General features: G+C 35.9%; 1 protein-coding gene across 2 annotated transcripts in view; it reads left to right on the forward strand.

Moving 5' to 3' along the window:
• GABBR2 (gamma-aminobutyric acid type B receptor subunit 2) overlaps positions 1 to 20772 on the forward strand; it is a 470824-nt gene that overhangs the window by 209951 nt on the left and 240101 nt on the right. For both annotated transcript variants that reach the window (XM_048289220.1, XM_048289221.1), the window contains exons 4-5: positions 13052 to 13153; positions 18288 to 18353. In XM_048289220.1, the coding sequence (XP_048145177.1) occupies positions 13052 to 13153; positions 18288 to 18353 (168 nt within the window). The remainder of the gene's footprint in view (positions 1 to 13051; positions 13154 to 18287; positions 18354 to 20772) is intronic.

Below are 20772 nucleotides of genomic sequence, written 5' to 3' on the forward strand. Positions count from 1 at the left end.
GGCATTAAAATTAATAAATAGATAAAAATTTAAAGAATTATTCAGATTGCAGGATCCACAAATCTAAATTCAAATATATCTGCAGAGCTTTAGCAGAAATATTCTGTAAAGAAAGAAAATATAATTTAAACAAAATTAATGTCTTTCTTCTAACTCCCAGTCCAGTACAGCTTCTTCTTGCCAGAACAGAGCTTGCCTGTATGGACTATGGGACTATTCCCTGTGTTTCTAAGTCTCTTTCTTATTTAAAGGAGGGAGATTAATTTTACAGGCAATTAATATTACAGTTTGGTTTTGGGTTTTTTAATGCTAAATGGGCGTTATCCTTCAGACCAATTCAAAACACATAACAAATGGCATGGAATTTACTTAAAACTCGTAAATAGATAGAAGTTAGTTTGGAGGAGATTATTCAATTCCAGTGAAGTCAAATGTGTAATCCTTAACGATGCTATGTGAATACGGTCTGTCCTGAGAGGGATAAAACAAAACATTGTATATACTTATGCAGGTACCAAAAATTTTTTCATACCATATTGGTTTTCGGTCTTGAAGGGATATAGAAGTCTGATTCCAGGGGTTCTGTGAATTCCAGACACAATCCATAAGGGTAAAAAGAAAAGGGCAGCAACACTAAAAAGTATTAGGTCACATGGTCAAGGAGATGACCCAGTCCATAACAAACAGAAATAATTTTTACCATTTGAAGCTGCCAACAAGTTGCCCAAAGACACAGATTGAAATTGATTCCTTTATTTGCAGCATAAGGCACTTCAAGTAATTCTCACTTGGAATTCTAACCTAGAAGATTTAGATGAATTAAGGACTTCCTCTCAGACAGTACCAATAGACTACTTATATTTTTGTATGATTTTCCGGTCATGGATAAAATTTGCTTTACTTTCTTAAACCAAACAGCTTGTATCAATATGATTCTGGAGGTTTCTGCAGGAAGACAGAATGTGAAGCCAATGAAATGAAAAGATGCCACCATGGTTTTTTTAACTGTGTTTCTGTAAGAATGAATGCAACTCCCATAAGGCTGCTTAAGACAATCTGCCAAGATGCAGCACAAGGCCTATTCAGAATCCCATTGGGAATAACATAAAATAATGTGCAGAATTTATTACAAAGGACTTGATATGCAAGAAATTATTGTGATTTGAGTAGTTTCAGGAAAAGATACTACTAGGAAGAAATCTCAGAACACAGAAGTCTGTCAAAGAAGAGAGAGTAAGAGCAATTAACAAAGGCATTAAAGGGTTCAAAAAGATATGTACAAGAGTCAGGGGAAAATCTCTTTTCTAGAAAGACTTTTTACAGGTAACTGCAGTAGAGCTTCAGCCAACAATTGAAATCTCAGTGGAGGAAGTATGTGAATCAAACTGAGACGCTCAAGTACAGTAAATTATCACTACCATATGGTGTCCTTCTGAGGATTCTGAAGTAAAAAAAGTGTGAAATAACAGTCATATGCCATTGCAGGAAATGTTGCTGCAAGGTTTTCTTCAATATTAAAAAAGATGTTCATATAGATTCTGTATTTTCTTTAATCTTGGAGAACCAAGGGATAATCCCCAAATTACAAAATAAAGTTTAATCACCTAATAGTCCTAGAAAAAAGAATAAAAATGCTCTAATAGAGACACTACTTTTTCTTGCTTTACCTTAATTTAACCTTGATTGAATTTAATTCACTTAGCACATGTGACTTGATTACATTAACTGGAATGGGTTAACTGAGCTATTAACTATCTTGCTTATCTAAATTTCTGCTTTCCAAAGAAGAATGTGATTATGGATTCTACCTATTTTTAATTTTTTTGGTTTTTTTAACAGAGGTGGTTGCTCTCCAAAGCCTTTAGCAGAGGACAGTCATGTCTCTCATGATGAATTTGGGAAAATCACTGATGTAATAGATGATAGTGCCATTATCAGTTTTTAGGGGAAAGAGATGTGAGGCAGAGAGATTAGAAGGAGAAATAATAGTTTAGTCTGTAACTTTCTTTTCCCCAGGTGATATGAACTACTGTAGCTCCCCTTATGCCAGAGAGTGTCATTTAAACATCAATTATTTTTTCTTTTGCAGACTTTTAGCAACATTCTGTCACACTCCCTGAAGCAGCCTTGAACTTCTATTTGCTGCTGCATATAAGGGACAGGGTCAACGTTGTGTGCTTCCTAGAAATCACAGTTGGATATCGTATCAAGTACATGGCACCTTTTCAAAATACATTTAAGTAGTTGAAATTGTATGCCTTGTCTTTTATTAGTTTTGAATTTTCAAGCTTTACTTTTAGGTTTATCGTTTTTTCCTGAGCTCATGGGTGGTCTAAATGCAACTAAATTTTAGATACCATTAATTTTGCATGTGATCCACTTTATGTGCATTTCTGACATTTTCTAGGATCACCTCTCTTCTTTTTTTTGTTTGGAAACAGAACAGTAAAATCAAGACATTTGTTCAGGAAGCATTTACTGATGGGTAGACTCAAGCAAGGTTTCCTACAACGATTAAGACCATAGCCACCATACAGCTCCTGCTGCTTCCTCCTACAGGTGTAGCATGTAATCACCTTGTCAGAGGTTTACTGCACTGAACAATAAATGTCCCAAATAGAAAAATATTAGTTGTCTTGGGACATTTGAAACTTCTTGCAGCGTCAAATGACAATAAAATTCAACTTATCAAGTATTCTTTTCAGAATGTTTAACTCACTCTACAAAGTCATGTAAGATATTTAGATCTTAATGTAGCAACAGCTAAATAACAGACTTGGGCACCAGTTGGGATTTACAGATGGAATTTATAGAAGTCCCTTCTGTAAATAAAAGCATGATTGGTATTTCAGGATGATCTTTTTCCCCTTGTTATGTAGCCTTTCAGCTAGCCTGTGAGATACTATGTCTATTTTTTTTTGAAATATGGGGTACTTAGCGGAGATCCAAAGGGAAGGACATTGTTCCCGTTGTGAAGACTGCCACTATTAAGATTGTGAATTTCAACCTTCTTTTGGGCTGTAGGCTTGAAAGCAGGGAGAAAGGAGATTTTCCTGTAGCACTGACAGTATCTCAGTTTTTCAAGGTTTCATAACTGCTCAGTTTCTCCAGTACAAGTGGGTGAGTGCAGACCCTTGATGCCAATTATTATAGCCAGATTCACAATCCTTCTTTGGAAGGTCTGAGCTGTTGATGATTTTCTGCATCCCACAGACAGAGAGGATGCAAAAAATTTTTTTAAAAAAGTTTTGCTTCACAAATATTTGTGAAACTATTTTGGTATTCTGCATTATAAATATGAATAAAGCTAATAATGTGGCTGCACAAAGAGTTGATGCTGAAGCATTTGGTCAGAATCAGAAGAATCAGATCAGCAGTGCTTGCAGGTACTGAAGGTGGACATTTGGGTTTGTAGTTTCCTCAGATAATAATCCCAGTGATCACAGGAATGATATTAGTTACAATCTGAGACAAAAAAAAGTTAATAAGTGAGTAATTATTTACACATCAAAGACTCTAAAAAGTTATATTTGAAAATAAAACAGTAGTATGAAATTTAGATACATATAACCAAGAAATTAATAAGTACTTTAGTGTCAGGTATCTTCAGTTTATTCTCTTCTGACTTTAGTTTCCAAATGGATTAAAGTTACAGTCCTTATGTGATACAAAATTCCAGTCTTAAGAAAACAGAAAAGCATGGCTCAATTTAATATACATGTGCAAGTGAAAAAAGTTATTTGAATGTAAATGATACACAGTGGAGAGAAAAAGGAATATTTATTTTAAAAATCTCCCTATTGCTTATCTCTTCCCAGTAATATCACTCCAGTTAGCATCCAATTTAGTTCTCTAATGTAGCAGAACCTCTCTGAGTCAGAAGAGGTAGAAGGTAACTTCTTCTGTATTTTTCCAGAAAGAAGGAACATGGGGCTGAAGCATGGTTCATATGGTAAAATTTTCTTGTATATTTATAATAAATAGCATTATCGTTTGGTGCAACACTGTAATGTGATGACCTTAGATCCCTGAAGTGGTGTCTTGTTTTCGGCTTTTCATTTGAAAGAAATAGAAACTTACAGTGTTTAAACCACAGGGTTTTTTTTCAAAGTTGATCTAAACAAAGTTATTTAGAACAGTGGAAAATAAGTTAATGAAAAGCTTTATTAAACTGTTCTCAAATTTTAAGCAAACCTATCCCTGTACTCCTAAAAAGCCTAAAGTCCAAATACCCTCCTGTGTAGCCAGGAGGTCAAGTATTCCCATAGCTCAGACATAGACCAGAATTAAATTTCAGCTTGATATTGCTGACCTTTCCACATTTAGGAAGTCTGATGAATATGGATTGCTATTTTGGACGATTTTTGAAATAATGTAATAATTCCTTGTGATCTCTATTCTCACAGGTTCTATAATTTCCCTTTCATCAAAAAGTCATCCATTTTTTTTATTAGGTAAATGTTTCTTCCTTTTTTAGTTTCCCACTGAGGATTTTATTCATAGTTTTCAGTTGATAATAAGACTTACTCCTGGATGCAGAGGTTTTCATAAATGTTGGCATAGCTGCCTGAGTCCAATGCAATTAAACCATTAGTAAGGAGCTGTAGCTTTGGTACAGCAACTAAGTGCATGGTAAAGCTTCAAATTGGTCCAGGTTTTCTGAAAGAAAAAATCCCAATGCATAATGACTTTAAAGTTTTCACAAAACCCATGGTTTGAACAAGCCTTCTATACCAGCCAAGAAGTAGAATGAGACCCTGTGTGTTCTCCCTCAACCATTGGGTGGACAGGCTGAGAAGGGATGCAGGAAGACAGCCCACTCCTCTGACCTTGCCCCGAGAACCTTTTATTAAGGTAAGGGATCTTCAGGGCTTCTGAGTTTCAGTGGATGACAGGGCTACTGGAACACCATTTTGAGATGGGGTTAGATTTTGAGACCTGAAATTCATCTAGAGTTCAGCTGTCTGTATCTGAGAGTCATCTGAGCTCCATTTATAGTTAATGGGAAAAGGAGAGGTGTTCTTCCAGGGTGCAATTCATCTCACATCTATTTATTTTAGACATCTATTTATTTTAGACATCTATTTATTGATGAGATGACTCATTTGTTAGAAATGCTCATTTATCTTAACTTTGGCAATATCCCTATAACACCCTTCCTAGTTAGTGTTGGAATAAAAAATATTTCATCCATCATGGATGAAGAGATTTTAAATGTATAAATATTAGGTTGCTTTCATTCTGCCTAATCAAGGAGGATTTTACATAAAGGTGCTTCCTTGTGTAATTATAAATCAAAGCTCTTTTGGCACTGATAACATTTTCTTAAGCAATATTTCATTATCATTCATGTTTGTTTGAATTATCCCTCTCAATTAATTGTGTTCAGAATAGTTTTAGTAAATGAGCTCTTCCTGAGTGTAATAAATGTGTTTGACATGTATGTGTATGTAAGAATTATTAACTACTACACATTGCCCACCTGTAATATTATAGTCAGATGTTGAGTCCCTAATTTTTGGTGCCGTAGTCGAACAGTCCTTGTTACAGGTAGACTATTACAGAAGTGGGTTTGAGGGTGGTGGTATAGTGTGTCTTTCAAAAGAAATTAATTATCTTTTTCTAAGCTGTGATTTAATCTTTATTTCTGTGGTACTGTGAGACTTTCCATCTTGTTCTATTCTTATTTCCTGGGCTAGACTAAATTCACCAATGTAAAGCAGCCTTACTATGTATTCTAAGGGGTTTTAATTTATTTAATTTTTTTTATTATTTCTTTAAGCATTTTTTTCTCTAAACTCATACTCTAAACCCTGTGAAATTTAGTTTCCCAGAAAAAGATGCAGGTGTATTCTATATTTTTCATTTGATGTTCTGATTGCGCTTCATACATAATAATATAGAGCGCCTTTACTTGTCTGCCTCCACATTCCCTCCGAGATAAAGTGTTGAGTATTCCAGCACCCCCAGTTACTTGAATGCTTGCACCAACTTCAGTAGTCCTATTGCATTCCCTTGCTTTAATAAACAAGCATTTCTAAATTCTCACTTAATTACTTGCACTTCTGGCATTGGTTTATGAATTATTAAATAATCTACTCTCAATATCGCTTCTATTTACTTTCATAATACCTGACATGAAAATTACTGTTGCATAATATTACAACCTCCAGACCCTTTAATTTTTTCTGCTTTCTCTATGAGTCACATCTGATGAACTTGTAGAAGGATGGTTGTCCCATTTTCCCTGGAAAGCCATCAGAAATCACATTATTCTCAGTTGTGTAGATGGTTTCTCGCGGTGAAGAAACCAGAAGTACATTTTGAGTGTATTTTCTTTTCCAGTTTTGTTCATTGGTGCTCCTTAACTCCTCATGTGAACAGATGCTATTTCTTATAGAATATATCATTACTTTCAGTCCTTCCCTACTATCTTTGAGATCCTTTTTGGCTTGGCAACGTGTTATGTATTTTTTCCCTGTAAGGAATGTACCATGCCTTTCCCCTCTCTGCTGTACTACTGAGTTGTGTTTTAACTTGTCTTAGTGAAGTCCAGTCTTACTGAAGAGAGTTTGTTTTTGCAGACTGCTCAAAGTCCTGCTGAACATGATGTGTGTGTTCTTAACACACTTGTAGATTAAGTGGAACTTAACCTGTTCATACTTTGTTATAGCGCAGACCCCTGGGGCTTTTCCTAGCTAAATTTTTATTTCACTGTAATGGTGCCTTCAAATACCTCGTAGCAACTGATCCACCTCTTGATAAGATGAATTGATTTTATCTCTTTGTTGTAGAGAAATCACCTTCTAACTTGGACTGTTCGCAGGTCACCTTAAAGCCCCCTAATTAACTTCCCCCGTAGCACAAGAACCCTACATTCCTATCAATTCTTTTTACACATAACTGATAGGTTTAACATCAGAGTTCCTGATTATGTTTAACTTCTGTGATCAAAAAACACGAGAAAGGTAAAGTAAGAAAATTTCTTTCTTCCTTTAGAGAATTTGGGAGGAAATTAGAGCATTTCATAGGTGACTTCATAGAGGTTTCTTTTTAAATAGGCATGATCTGTTTGATGGTCACGCATATGTAGGTTTTATGTGAAATCATATTTACCATACTGCCATTCCAGGCAGAAAGGAGGATAATAAAAATTTTGAACTGGAATATGTAGTTATAATACAAATACAACAAAAATATCATTAGCAGTGTTATTATTACTCTAGTCTGAAAGATTCGGTTTGAAACATGCAGGTGCTTCTTGTAGGCAAGACTCATATTGATTGCATTAGTTTTCTGGTTAGATCCAGCTACTAATATCCTACTTCAATGAAAAAACTCGTATTTTTTGTGAAAGCCTGTACTGTGGCAGTTTATCCAAGTAGAAATCCAATATTCCAGGGTTCCTTCTTCCCTTCTTGTCCCAATGAAAACTGTAAACATGGTACTTTTAAAAAATATCTGATTTCTTTTGAACAAAAAAGGAAATCCAAAGCAGTTCTGATTTCATTTCTCCTTTACACAATAAAACATGTCTAGTTTTTTAGTTTTCCTCTAAGTGGAACTCTTTCCTAATAGCCAAAATAATATTTTACTGTTTCCTCTTGGATTATTTATGCTCCGTCTTTTATTTTTGCATTATCTATCTGCTTCACATAAGGTTCTACCACCCATTCCACTTTTGTAGTCCCAAATGGTGTATATATCAATGAGAGTGTATCTCTGTAGTTTGTATTTCTTGGATGTAAGTTTTCACTTAATGCTTCCAGGCCTCTAAATGTGAGTGATATATTTGTTCCATTGGAATGGAAATAGGGATAATTATGTTTGCTTGTAATGCATCGTGTATGGTGAGACCTCTGTCTGTACTAATCCCAGAAATTGTAATCTGTCCTATGCAGTTACTCACAATTTACGTTTTGCCCATGTAACGAGGAAATATTTTTTTATCATTCAAGCATTTATTTTGTACACATGTATGTATATGTCTGTACTGAAACTCCTACAGTATAACATTTTAAAGTACACTGTATATTCTGGGCAGCAGGAAATCTTAGTAAAATATCTGACTGTGTAATCCATCTGGTCTGACCAGTTCTCATTTGTTAGGAGTCTCTTATGATCAACATCTGGTAGGATTAGACTGCCCTGAACGACAAGGATTTAGCTTGCTGTACTTACATGCAGCTTTAGTGAACCAAAAGGTCATCAGAAATATCTGTTAAAAGCAAAGTAGTATGATTAATCTAAAAATTATTAAATTCATTTTGTAACTGGCAGAGTTAGGATTAACTGAGTGGACTTGCCTTTAAACACATAATTTGAAACCTGGTTTGAAATGTTGGTCAGTGGAGACCCTTAAATCCAAACTATCATCACTAGATTGACAGTTCATCAGGAATATCATCTTTCTTTACTATTTTCCTCGGAAAAAAATGATAAAATTGGCTTGCAAAAAAATTAAATACTGCAGTCAAATGGATTCTAACTATTTACTACAGGTCACAAGGTGCTTGCACTAATAACCTCACTGAAGTGAGCAATCTCATCTCACCTAAAAGGAAATCACCATGTGTGCAACTTTTATACCCTTGTGAGGGACATTTATATATTGTGTGCAGAGAATCATCATTCAGAATTTATGTAGGAAATAAAAAAAACCCAAAATTCAGTGTTGAGGCCCCAAGAGCACCAAAAGCCCTTTCTGCTCCAGAGCAGTCCCCAAGGGCTGCACTCCCCTCACCACCTTCCCCCTGCCCAACTCCATTTCAACTAAACTCAGTGCCGTCAGTCCATGCCTTAGTGATGCTGTGGGAATGCTGGTTTCTCATTCTCTCCATCACACCTAAGCCTGGCAGGTGCCCTGTAGGCTTGTCCCCAGTCCTGTCATATTGGTATGGACCTGCCCAGCAATCATGGGTTCTGTCTGACCCTGGTTATTTTTACCACACCTGATCCTGTTCCAGACTTGTGGATCAACTTCCCAGTTTTATGCTGGACTTACTTTATTACCATGGAACTTGTGTGGAGGTGTCACCTCATGCCTGAAACTGGTTGTTCTCTCCAAGCCTGTCCTGCTCCCCTTGCTGGGTTGCTGGCTGGTGAGGTCCTGGTCCAGGAGCTGTGCTATTGCACTTGCACCCCTCTTCCTTAGGGAGCCAGACCACGTTGCTCCCCAACATTTTCTTCCTTTCCTTAAAGCTTACATGCATTCTTTCTGGTACAGACAACAAGTGTGTTGCAATTTTATCTCCTCTAGACTCATAATTTTTTAGAGCTCACTTATTTATTCTATCTACTCTCTCAATTTGCAAGCGATTAAAGAAATTAAAATTTCTTCCTTTGCACTGCAAGTTCTTCATTCCTCTAAGTCCCTGTATTTCTTCTTTCACAGGGGCAGGGTGAGGGACTTTGTTGTTCACCTCTCAAACATCACTAAATTTGATACAAGAGCTGTGAGGTAGGCATGTATTGCTGCTATCTACTTCACAGGAAAAATATACAGCCAGACTTGGTAGCAAACTTTAAAACCTTTATTTCAGTCATAGGAGCTGAATCAAAGAGCAGCTCTGGCAGAATGAGAGAGAAAAGCCAGGTCTCTTGCATCCCATCTTCTCTTTTGCCTAAAGCCAAAGGCCCATCCTTTTCTTCCTGCAAAAGCATCCCTTACAAAACCTTCATGTTTTGGAACTTGCACCCGAGTAAACATATTTGCACCCCAGTAATTTTTGAAGTTGACCACACATAGATTAAATATGTACTATGGTGAAATACTGATGTCATCTAATTTTGTAGGCAGAGCAGTGCAAAAGTGTATTTTTTGGTTTTATTCTTTTAATTTTTTTTTTTTTTTTTGCTCCGAGTGATGGACTAAGGTCTCTGAGCACTGGTTTATGAAAATTGTCAGGTTTATTGATAATCAGATCTGGTAGTTCCTGTTTTAGGAAAATGAAATATTGCTGTCTTTAAAGTACATAAAGTTGATATAAACAGACATAGAGCTACAGCCTTCATTAAATTGCTAACAAGGATCTAAAACCCCGCGGAATTACACTGCTTCTGTGTTATTGTGGTGCAAGATTTCCTTAGCAACTGTGGATCCCCATAAAAACTTAATGCAGCTTTGGTACCACTTTCTACAGCAGTTTCTAAAAGTTGAAATTATCCTATTTACACAACAAAAGCCAGCAGCACAGAAGTTTACAATTCTTTTTACTTGGAGTTGGTGGAATGAAACGATTGCTGCTGAGCTCTAAAACTGCTTGCAGCAAAACTGCTGGTGATACACTTTCTGGGACTGCAAGCATCTGCTGAAACAAAACATGCAACATTTTGTATTCTCAGTTTCACAAATTTTATCCAAAATTGGAATGTTTGTATCAGGAACTGGCAGCTCTAGAACTGGAGGTGAGGCTTTGCAAATTCTGACTTTGTACCTAAATCCAAGTCAGAAGATTCTGTAGTTAAATGTATCTGAAAGAAGTGAAGAACCTCTGTAGAATGAAAACCACAAGATTCTGTTCCATTATATATTTAGAGTATTTATAAAGGAAGAAAAGAACCTGAGGTTGGTGACAAAAAATATAGATATAGGAAGTAAAAACTGGAAAATATAGTGAAAATACTCCGAGACCAGGGACACAGGATGACATGTGTCAGACACAGATCAGACCATTGAAAGGGAAACATCATCTTTTAGAAAAACCTTGTAAATTCTTATAAAGCTGTGAATATCTTGCTGGGATCGTGGGAAAGAATCATATTTCTTTTGGCAAAATCTTCACAACATATGCATCTGGAAAACATCAAATATCTGCTTGCAGCAGTAAAGGGAAAAGGTTTTTGACTTCATTGACACAAAATCTAGTAAGGTGTGTCTTTTGGAAGATTAATCAGTAGATAAACGAAAAGTCTAAGAGCTCTGAAAGCCACAGATACTTTGCTCCTAGCAGATTAGCTGGGGAGATATCAAAGAAATTTCTCAGTGGCTGAATTGGCATTGCTCAGAAAAAACCCCAAACATACGCAATTTAATTCCTCAGTTGCAAAGTTCTGAAGGGATGGAATCCCAGCAGGTCAATAGACAGTATGAAGTATCATTTTTATAATCATCAGCCTTGTGCTCAACACTGAAGCCTATCTATAAGTTTTAACAATATTTAATGTGTGTTTTTTATCACTGTTTTTCTGTTAATAATGATCTAATTTGACTAAACAGTATTTGGTAAATCAGCTGTTTTCTGCTCAATTTAGCTGAGTAATGTCAACCTAGCCTGTCTTTGATTAAAAGACTGACTAGAATTGTTTAAGAAGAAAATCAAGAAAATATCAGAAAAGCAAATCTGAAACTAAAAAAATTCTTGTCATACAGAAAAAGGACAGTATTGGGTAGAAGCATATGACAAGTTGTATTCCTTTGTAAAGTGCATTGATGTTAAGTAAGGAAAATGTTACTTTTTGTCAGTATCAAATGATAGTTTTAGTGATCTCTCACACTAGGTAGAAGGATTTTGGACAATAGCTAAATTATGATCAAGAGAGGTTTGTTTTCTTGTGTTATCACTGACGGTTTGTTTTAAAAAAACCAAATTTTTTTGTATCAACAAAGACTTCTGTTGTAAGGAGCAGTAAATGGCATTGCTGGAGCTAAAATAACAATAATTCAGTTTTGTTACTATAGTAGCAGAAAAAGAAGTCACTACTGATCACTTTTTGTGAATACATTTTCACAGAACGAGTTTAGAAACTGGTAGCATCACAGAAGGATAAAGGATGTAACTCAAATCTTGGTGGGCTGACCATTCTGACTTGCTTCTCTAGGATAAAAAAAAATTAATAAAAAGTAACTTATATGCTCATTTGTTTTAATCATTGTGAAAGGTTATAAAGTAAAACTGTGTCTTAGTAATTTTAAAGCATGACTAAAGGGGATAAGATGACACAGAGGCCATGAAAGAAGTAATTAAGGCAGCTGGTGTAGCGATGATTGTCAGGAAATGATCCATACAGAGGGTCATCAGAAAGTATCTGCAGATGATACACAGGCTTTAAAATCCTCCTGTTTAATATCATGTATCTTCTACCTTCTGTTTTCTGTGTTTGCATGTGGGATACCTGTTTTACACTGATTTGCTTCTCCTATTTCTGTTATTACAAACAAATTAAATAAATAATCACTGCAATTGATGTGATCATAATTCTGTTAACTTAAAACTGGTGTGCCACTCTCTTCATTTCAGTCTGTAATCATGTTGCAGACTAAAATTATTTTTGCTTATCTATTAGGAATAGTAATGTGAAACTGGTTTTGCAATCATGTGGCTGGAGGAAAACCAGCAGTGATTAAGACAGGAAAACTTGAAGTAGTTATATGGGGAAAAAAGCCTATTCTATAAGGGTATCAGTAAGCCATATTGCTTTGTATGTTATCTGGGTTCTTTGTGGTATTAGGCAGCTCAAAGAGGACAGTCTTGCCACTATTAAACAGGTGAAAAAGTCTGTTGCATGTGCCACCTTTGAGCAAAGTCTTGCTGCCCCAGGGTATGATGCATGGTCTAAGAGAGGGGTAGGCCATGGAGGAGTTCATTAGGCTTTATCAGTCCCTAAATGATATAAGCTAAGCTCTGCTGATTCATGCTAGGACCAGCTGAAATCAGTACTTGAGAATGTGTAAGAGTTTCCTTGATGAGTCTTTTCCCTTTATACTGTCTCAAACATCACTTTGGCTACAACAAAGCTTTTGGTCCTAACAGCCCTGGAAATACTGGAAATACATCCCCATGACACAAAGTGGGAGCCCAGCTTGTGGGGCTATGGTGAACTTTCTGCTGCACATAGTGAAGTCCTTTACATGGTCCAGCCATTGATAGTAGGTTGTGGTCATAGAGTACCAGTGCCATGATCACATCTTAGGCAAAATGGAAAAAACTCTGCGGGTGCATATATCATCATTGAGATCACTGCTTGTCATTACAGATATAAAAACAGTCCATCTGCTTCCTTCTCACTGGCTCTTGGTTCACTGGTTTGTCTTTTTCTCAACTTGTGACAGGTGAGGAATGATCTGACTGGCGTCCTTTATGGAGAAGACATCGAGATTTCAGATACTGAAAGTTTTTCCAATGATCCCTGCACAAGTGTAAAGAAGCTTAAGGTATGTGTGGCTGATTGATGAAAAAGAGAAAGTGTTGTTTTGGGGGTTTTTTTCTATGAAGAGGAGTAGTGAAACAAAATTTGTGTTAGAATGACGTATTACTACATTCCATTGCATAACAACATCCAAAAAATGGCGTCTTGAGCACCTAATCCTGCTTAAGTTAATGAAGGTCTATGTGTATAGTAAATATTTTTTATAGTTGCTGATGATGATGTTAAGTAAAGAAAGTTGTTGCTGACTTAATGTTTGCACTTAAAGCCACAGTCATAGTGATATACGTGTGAAAATTCTTGAGGTCTGGAACCAGAACCCTTTTAAGGTAAATTATCATGTAGAAAGAATATTGAGCCTCTTCGCATTAACTTCATTACACATTTTAGATTAAATTCTTTGCTAACATCATCTGTGTGATTTCATATGAATCATAAGGAAAAAAAAAAGGAAAAGTAAATTTGGTAGCAGAATAATTTCCCATCCTTCTCTTATTATAATGATTTATTAGACTTCTAGCATCTCATAAAATTAAAACTATATTTTAGCATTACCATGCAGTGCAACCAGCAACAAACTAGACACAGGAGATATGAATCTTAAACTGCACATGAACATGAAAGAAATGATTGAACAGCAGGAGAAAGCACTTTTAAATGTCGAAGATCAAATTTTTTCTGGCATCTAGTGCATATGACACACAATCAAAGGCACAATCCTGCAAATACTTAAATATGTGTAAAACAGGATACAAAAAAACCTTAATAAACAGAATGATATTAAAAAAAGATAAAATTAAAGCAAGAATATTGACCTGTGTAAGACTAGACCACTACTGAAGCTATCTGGAAAAGTTCTGGAGCATGGTAAACTAAGTATGCTTTATTATTTCCACAATCTAGAGATGTAAGCCTGAATGTTTAAAGTATTAATTGGTAAAGATTATGTTTGTGGGAAGCCATTTGTGTCTGTCCAGTCTAAGCCAGTTTGCATTTCCTGTCTGGGTTGAAGAGACTCCAGTAGGAGTTACAGTAAAGTCCCCATTATTGACTAACAATAGTATAATAAAAAGGGGAAAAAAAAGCATATTAAGCATGTATCTTTAGGCTGAAAGTCAGAAGAAGCAATGTGGTTCTAACTTTCTTGTGTGTTGTGTCAACAACACACTGGGGTATTTTACTGGGAAGACCAGAAGACTCAACTAACAATATATTAGTTATCTCTTGGTTTCTTCTTCAAAACAAATTAGTAAAACAATAACAAGCAATTATCCAGAAAATTGCTGTTCTTGACAGAAATATAAGGTTAGTTTTTGTTGGGCACATGTTAGACATGGAATTCAGCTATACAATTCTAAAAATGTTCATTCCTTTCTTCCACATGTAAACCTCATATAAGTAAATTGGTATCTGCTTACCTGAAATAATTTTATTTTCACAAACATATTTAAATTATTGAAATCTATGATTATGGAATGGAAAACAGAAAAATCTGGTATGATTTGCAGAAATATATTTTATATTTCTTTTCGTAACACATTAGTTTCTAGTGCATTGACTCCAGCCTCTTTGGACCACAGTTGAAAGGTAAATTTAAGCTTAAGGATATCTTTAAAATTCATTTTTATGTTCAAAGAAAGGGATGCGTTTGTACATCCATTTAAATGCTTGAAAATTCTAAGCATGCACAGACAAATTGTATGGGCAATAACATTTCTGCTTCCAATGTTTTCATATCTTGCATGTAGGACAAAAGAATTACCATCATGTTATGATGATGGGAGTTGATGACATCTAGTTCACCTTCACAATGAGTGAAGGTCAGAGGCTCATCTATAGTTCTTTAAGTGGACATCCAAGCATTTAGAAGGCAGAACATGTGGCTACCTCTATTGTCAAAGTTACCCAGCTTTGTGTAGATTTATTGATAACCTCTTGACTGCCAGATACATGGTAGAGAATAAGACAGAGTATCTGAGCTATTCAATTTAGGTATCTCATAAAGAGCCTGCCAAGACATTGACTTTTCCTGGCAGACGAGATATTGTAGCAATCCTTCTCTGGAAAGCTATATAATACAACATTGTGGTGTTATTCATTAGAAATGAGACAGATTAAAATCTGATCAAAGAAGGGAAGCTCTGAAGGCTGAAAAAAAATAGCTGCCCATTCCAGCAAAATGTGCATCACTCAAAAACTCTGAAAAGGCTAGAGTGTCTCGTGTCTAAGGCTGTTAGAAATGGTAGTGAAGGAGACAAGTTGTTCTTCATCCCTACATCATCTTAGATGTGTTGGTCCTCACTCTCTTCAGGGTTTATACTACTCAGCTGCTGGTGCTTCCAAAGACACTTCATATTTAGTAGCCAAATAGTACCCTCACCTATATGAATGAAAAAAAGAGAGCAAAAGAGTAATTAATTTTTGAGGCTGTGCTATAGGCTTATTTTATAAAACCTTTTTTTATGCAGGGTTTGCCACAACTGCGAGTAAATGAAATGTAACTGTTCTTCATTTTCTTGTTTGAACTTCAGTCCATATGGGAACATATGTATTTCTTACTGAGGGGCAAAGCTTAAATGCTGATATTGCTACTGTAATCTCTGGGAAGAGTAAATATGACAGCTCACCATATGGCAAACGGTCTAAACATTGGTCTTTTTATGTAAGTGCAGCTTTGGGAGTTGCCTTCCCCTGGGATGTTTTTAATCTTCTTGAAGATCACCTGCCTAATTCCATGAATTAAAACCTCTTCTGTCAAATATGTTTTACCTCCATGCAAGCAATTTACAGCTCTCTGAAAAAGAGACTTGACACTTGCTGGAATCCAGTGGGTGATTTCTTTGATTCCTATGAGGAAGTTCTACTGTGTTAACTTGCATCATTCTGCAAGGGTTGATGTAAAGGAATAGTATATCCTTGCAAGAAAACCATGCTGATTTATAGTCAATTAACAGTATGAATGAAGGGGTAAAAAAGTTATGCCCAGCAAGCATCTGATGTATCTCTTTTCATGAGTCTGTAATGTGGACTTTCACCCACAAGCACTGATATGAACCCAGCTCTGATACACTTCAGTGCAGATTTCATTATCCATGCAGATAAAACCTCTGCCAGGGACTGGAGCTATGTGCAATTGCATGAATTTGAAGATTCAACGTCTCTCATGCGGGATGGAGCCAGCAGACCCAAGTCTGGCATCCATGGATCTAGGCTTATTTGCAATCTTGAATGCAATTCTTCAAGAACAAATCTGGGGAAAACGTGAAAGGGGATGCAAAAAGTTCAAGAGGAAGAGGCTGACTGAGGAGTGTGTCATCGCACAGAGGAAGAATGCTGTGCACGGAAGAGGAAGAGCTCTTGTATGGACTTTCCTAAATTAGCTCGTTCTGCTTGTGTTCTAACAGACAATTCCTCCGTTGCATGATTGCATACTAAATTATGTGATAGTCATGTGGAAGCAATGTCTTAAGGTGTGAAACCACACACCACAGATGCTGTGACTTCAGTCTGAATGTTGTCACACAGCCAGTGGGCAGCAGTGCTGCAAGTGCACTCTGGGATTATTCTTTATGAGGCCACATAGTTTACATCTTTTGGGGTTTTTTTAAAATTGGTTCTCATCATGTTATGAAATGGAAAGGAATTTCTTCAATTTTTAAGTTTAATTATTAGGTGCTGTGCCATTTATTTTTTAATCAAACTCTGCTACTCTTTTTTTCAAATATTACGTCTGCATTTTTATGTTCAGAGCAGTCAAGTGAGTCAGAGCTGGGGTTCCAAGAATAACAAAATTATTTTTAAAATGTGAAAAATAGAAATAGTTGATGAGGTGAGGGTTTTTGTGTATAATTCCTAAATCTATTTATTGTCCTTACAAAAACTGTAATGCTATTGCTGTAATTTGTGTAATTTGTTTGTTTGGTTTATGTAACTTTGCTAATTTGTTTAAAAAGAATCTAATCCACTTGAAAAAGATTTACACTACTTTATCAGTCTGTGGCTAAATATAAAAATGAAGAGAAACAGGCTTACTGAAAATGCACAGGTTCAGAATGAGCAAAGTACATTACGTTATTTCTGATTTAAACCATGCTAAGAGTGACAATATTTTCATGGATTTAATTGCAGAAACATTCTAATATCTTATTGCACTGTCCATCATAATATTTTCTGCTGAACAGGAAATAAACATTGAAATTATCTGAACTAAAAATCTGACAAATTGATTTAATTAAAGCTTAAATGGTTTTTGCCACTGAAAATCATACTGAATCATATGTTTGTTTTTTCCTTGGAGAGGGAAAGAGCTATTAGTAATTCTAAACAGGTCTTATATGAAAGAAATGAAAAATTTGATTTGCTCAAGCTTTTGCTGAGAACTCTGCCTTTGTGTGAAAGAAAGGTAATGTGAAGTCATAAAAAGATATCTGTTCTGTGTTTTATGGATATTAGAAGTCATTTTTCATGTTAGGAAGATGTTAGTCCTGTTTCTGGAGAAATATTTTTCTCCATATGCTCCTGACTTTAGGAAGACTTTCTTAATATGTTTCTAAGTATGAAAGCAAAATTATGTCTTTGAACTTCAGTCATGGGTTCTTAAACGGTGATGATTTTTTTTGATGTGTGGAGGTAGGAGGGAGGAGAGAGGGAGTTGACAATGTGTTATAGTGGCTATAGAGATGATTTTGTATGGGTAAAACCTTTAAAAATTACTAAAGCAGGCTTAATATCAAGGCATTTGATCTCACAAATCACATTTCTTACTTCTACAGCATTATTTTACGCAAACAGTGAAAATTGTATCTCTTTAACTTGTAATATGCAAAATTGTAGAAGAAATATTGCAAGGAAGCAAAAGAATATTTGATATTTTAGTGTTATTGAATACTAATATTTGACTGTAATATCAGTTTTATTCTCATTGGTACTATAGCTTTATCTTTTTCTTCAAACACCTCGGCTTTTTTTGTCTTTTGCGGTACTTCAAGTTCTTGAACTTCTAGAAGGTGAAATAGTTCTGTATTAATTCTGTCTGCAGCTGTAATCTGTGCTAAATCCCTGCATGATCTGAATGGCCAATTAAAGGGGTGTCTGGAAGCTGTGACTGCATTTAACTACCATGTATTTTATTCAATCTGCAGGGTAACGACGTTCGGATAATCCTTGGCCAGTTTGATGAGGAAATGGCTGTAAAAGTTTTCTGCTGTGTAAGTAAATATATTTAATTGCATATCACAATAAAGAATGTACTGCATTTGAATAAAAAGTAACTTGAGCATAAACTTTTTTTTCACGAAGTTCAGCTCTGTGAAGGTTTATATCCTAAAGAGAGGTTACACATGTTTAGTTCCATTTCTCTTTCAGTAAAATACTTTGTACTTGACTTCAGTGGAATTTAGGCATAGACTGCATGCTTAGCTTCTTACTACTTTCCTGCAGTGGAATTAAATGCCAAATCAAACTTGAGCAATGCTCTTCACATCAGATCCAGAGAAATACTTGCATATGTAGCAGCAGATAGAGAGAACTGCAAGGTTTCAGTCTTGTCCAAGAGTTGTGTTCTGGTGATAATGCCTTTGTGTATGGGTTTTGCATGTTTTCCTTTTAAAGAATAAGAAATTCAAGCCAGTTCCTATACATCCTAACTCAGCAACACTAATTTCTGCTACTGAAAATGTTGCTAACCGTACAGTTGTCATTCCCATCTGACTTAGCACTGTATATTTTACGTGTATTACATGAAAGCAAATAGTACTTGGTAAAAAATAAAATTTTTTTAACCATAACAGTAAGACTAGCAAATATAAAATTCCCTATCCTCACCATTTGTTTGTGTGAACGTGCTGCAAACTTATCCACTGTTACTGCCATTGAAAGTAGAAGGATTAAAATGTGAATCTATACTTGTACTGGCCTGAAAAAAGGAATCCCAAAGAGACAGATTTTAGTGGCCTAAATTTTGAATAGGTATTGAATTCGTAGTCTAAATAGTTAGATTATTCCTGTATGATCCAAGAACACAGTAAATATAATGGAAAAGTAATAATGACAGCATCTAAATTTCAGAGGGTGGTTTTTAGTGTTCACTTAGTGAGTTACTTATCCTTGCAAAGAAAGGAAAGGCAGAAGTTCAAAATCTGAGTGCTATATGTGCCTCAGATGCATTTTGGCTCTTACTCAGCAGCTGTCCCAGTTGATGGCAAAATTTGGAAAGGAGATTGTAGAGTATATTTGGAAGGAACAAAATCTGTTTTCATCCAAAAGGAAATGGAAAGTATTATTTTATTTTTCATTCTTCTCATCTCTGATAGGTCTTTGTATATAGATCTTTTTGTACTGCCATTTGAATTGGATTGACAGAGATAATCTCTTATTTTTTCATTCCTGGAAGAAATGATGGTCCTTTTGCAGCCCAGATCCTCGTCAGATCTCTTGGGTTTGGACTGCATTTCCCCAGCAGAGGGGTCCTGGTCAGAATTATCTTCCAGTCCAACATTAGCAAGAGATTGGCCTCATTTATGCCACTGCCCTTAATTAGTAGTTGCATTCCTCTAGAATTCTCTTCCAAGTCCATGCGAGGCCACTGAAGAAATCCTAGAATTCCTTGGAGGGGCAGGCTGTCCTTTAGTCTGCACCGCTCTCATCTGAAGGGTTCCAGGGAGAGGATGTCTCTGTCACATGAGCGCAGCCTTCTGTGGCTACAGTTTGGTGTGAAAGTGGGAAATGTGTGTAACTCTGAGCAGTTCAAAGTGTGATGGCCGCTTCTAAAGTACATTAGTGTCAAAAATAATAAGGTGGATTTTTCTGGAGCCTGGAGAAATCTGGAAGATCATGTATTGAGGCTTGTATAAGTGTATTTATTTGGGAGTTTCAGCAGGAGACTGAATGAAGGAGAGGGCAGTTCTAAGTAGGTCATTTATATATTAATGCACTAAAATATGTCAGAAAGCTTGTTATTAGTCACAAAATATATTGTTGACTCATGCACTCCTACAGATATATGTCTAAGGGCACAATAATTTAGATATGTCAAGGTTTTTTAATTCCTCTTTTCCAGGTGTATCTTCAGACAGGTTTGAGTTATGATTCCCTGTTATATTTTGCAGGGTTACTGATGTCAGTCAGAGAAAGGCTTTGAATTTGCTAAAGGAAGGTGCTTTTTCACTGGTGCAAGACTTTTTTTTTTTTTTTTTTTTTTTTTTTTTTTTTTTTTTTTTGTGATTGTGGTTATAACCTGAGTATTATTTGGTAATGACTTACGTAGGTGGTAAAATCTTTAAAGTCTGCCTCACTTTTCTGCCTGGATTCAACAGTCATATGCTGTGCGGTTTCCTCAGGACATCTATCGGAGTTTATATAAGATCATAGAATCATTTAGGTTGTAAAAGACCTTTAAGATTACCAAGTCCAGCCATAAACCCAACACTCCCAAGTCCACCACTAAGCCTCACCTAAGTGCCTCATCTGCACATCTTTTAAATACCCCTTGGAATGGTGGCTCAGCCTCTTCCCTGCTCCCTGATAATCCTTTCAGTGAAGAAGTCTTTCCTAATAGCCAATCTAAACCACCCCTATTGCATCTTCAGACCGTTTCCTCTTGTCCTATTCCTTGTTATTTGGAAGAAG

Source organism: Corvus hawaiiensis, chromosome 30 (genome assembly GCF_020740725.1).
Source record: "Corvus hawaiiensis isolate bCorHaw1 chromosome 30, bCorHaw1.pri.cur, whole genome shotgun sequence".
Classification (NCBI taxonomy): Eukaryota; Metazoa; Chordata; class Aves; order Passeriformes; family Corvidae; genus Corvus; species Corvus hawaiiensis.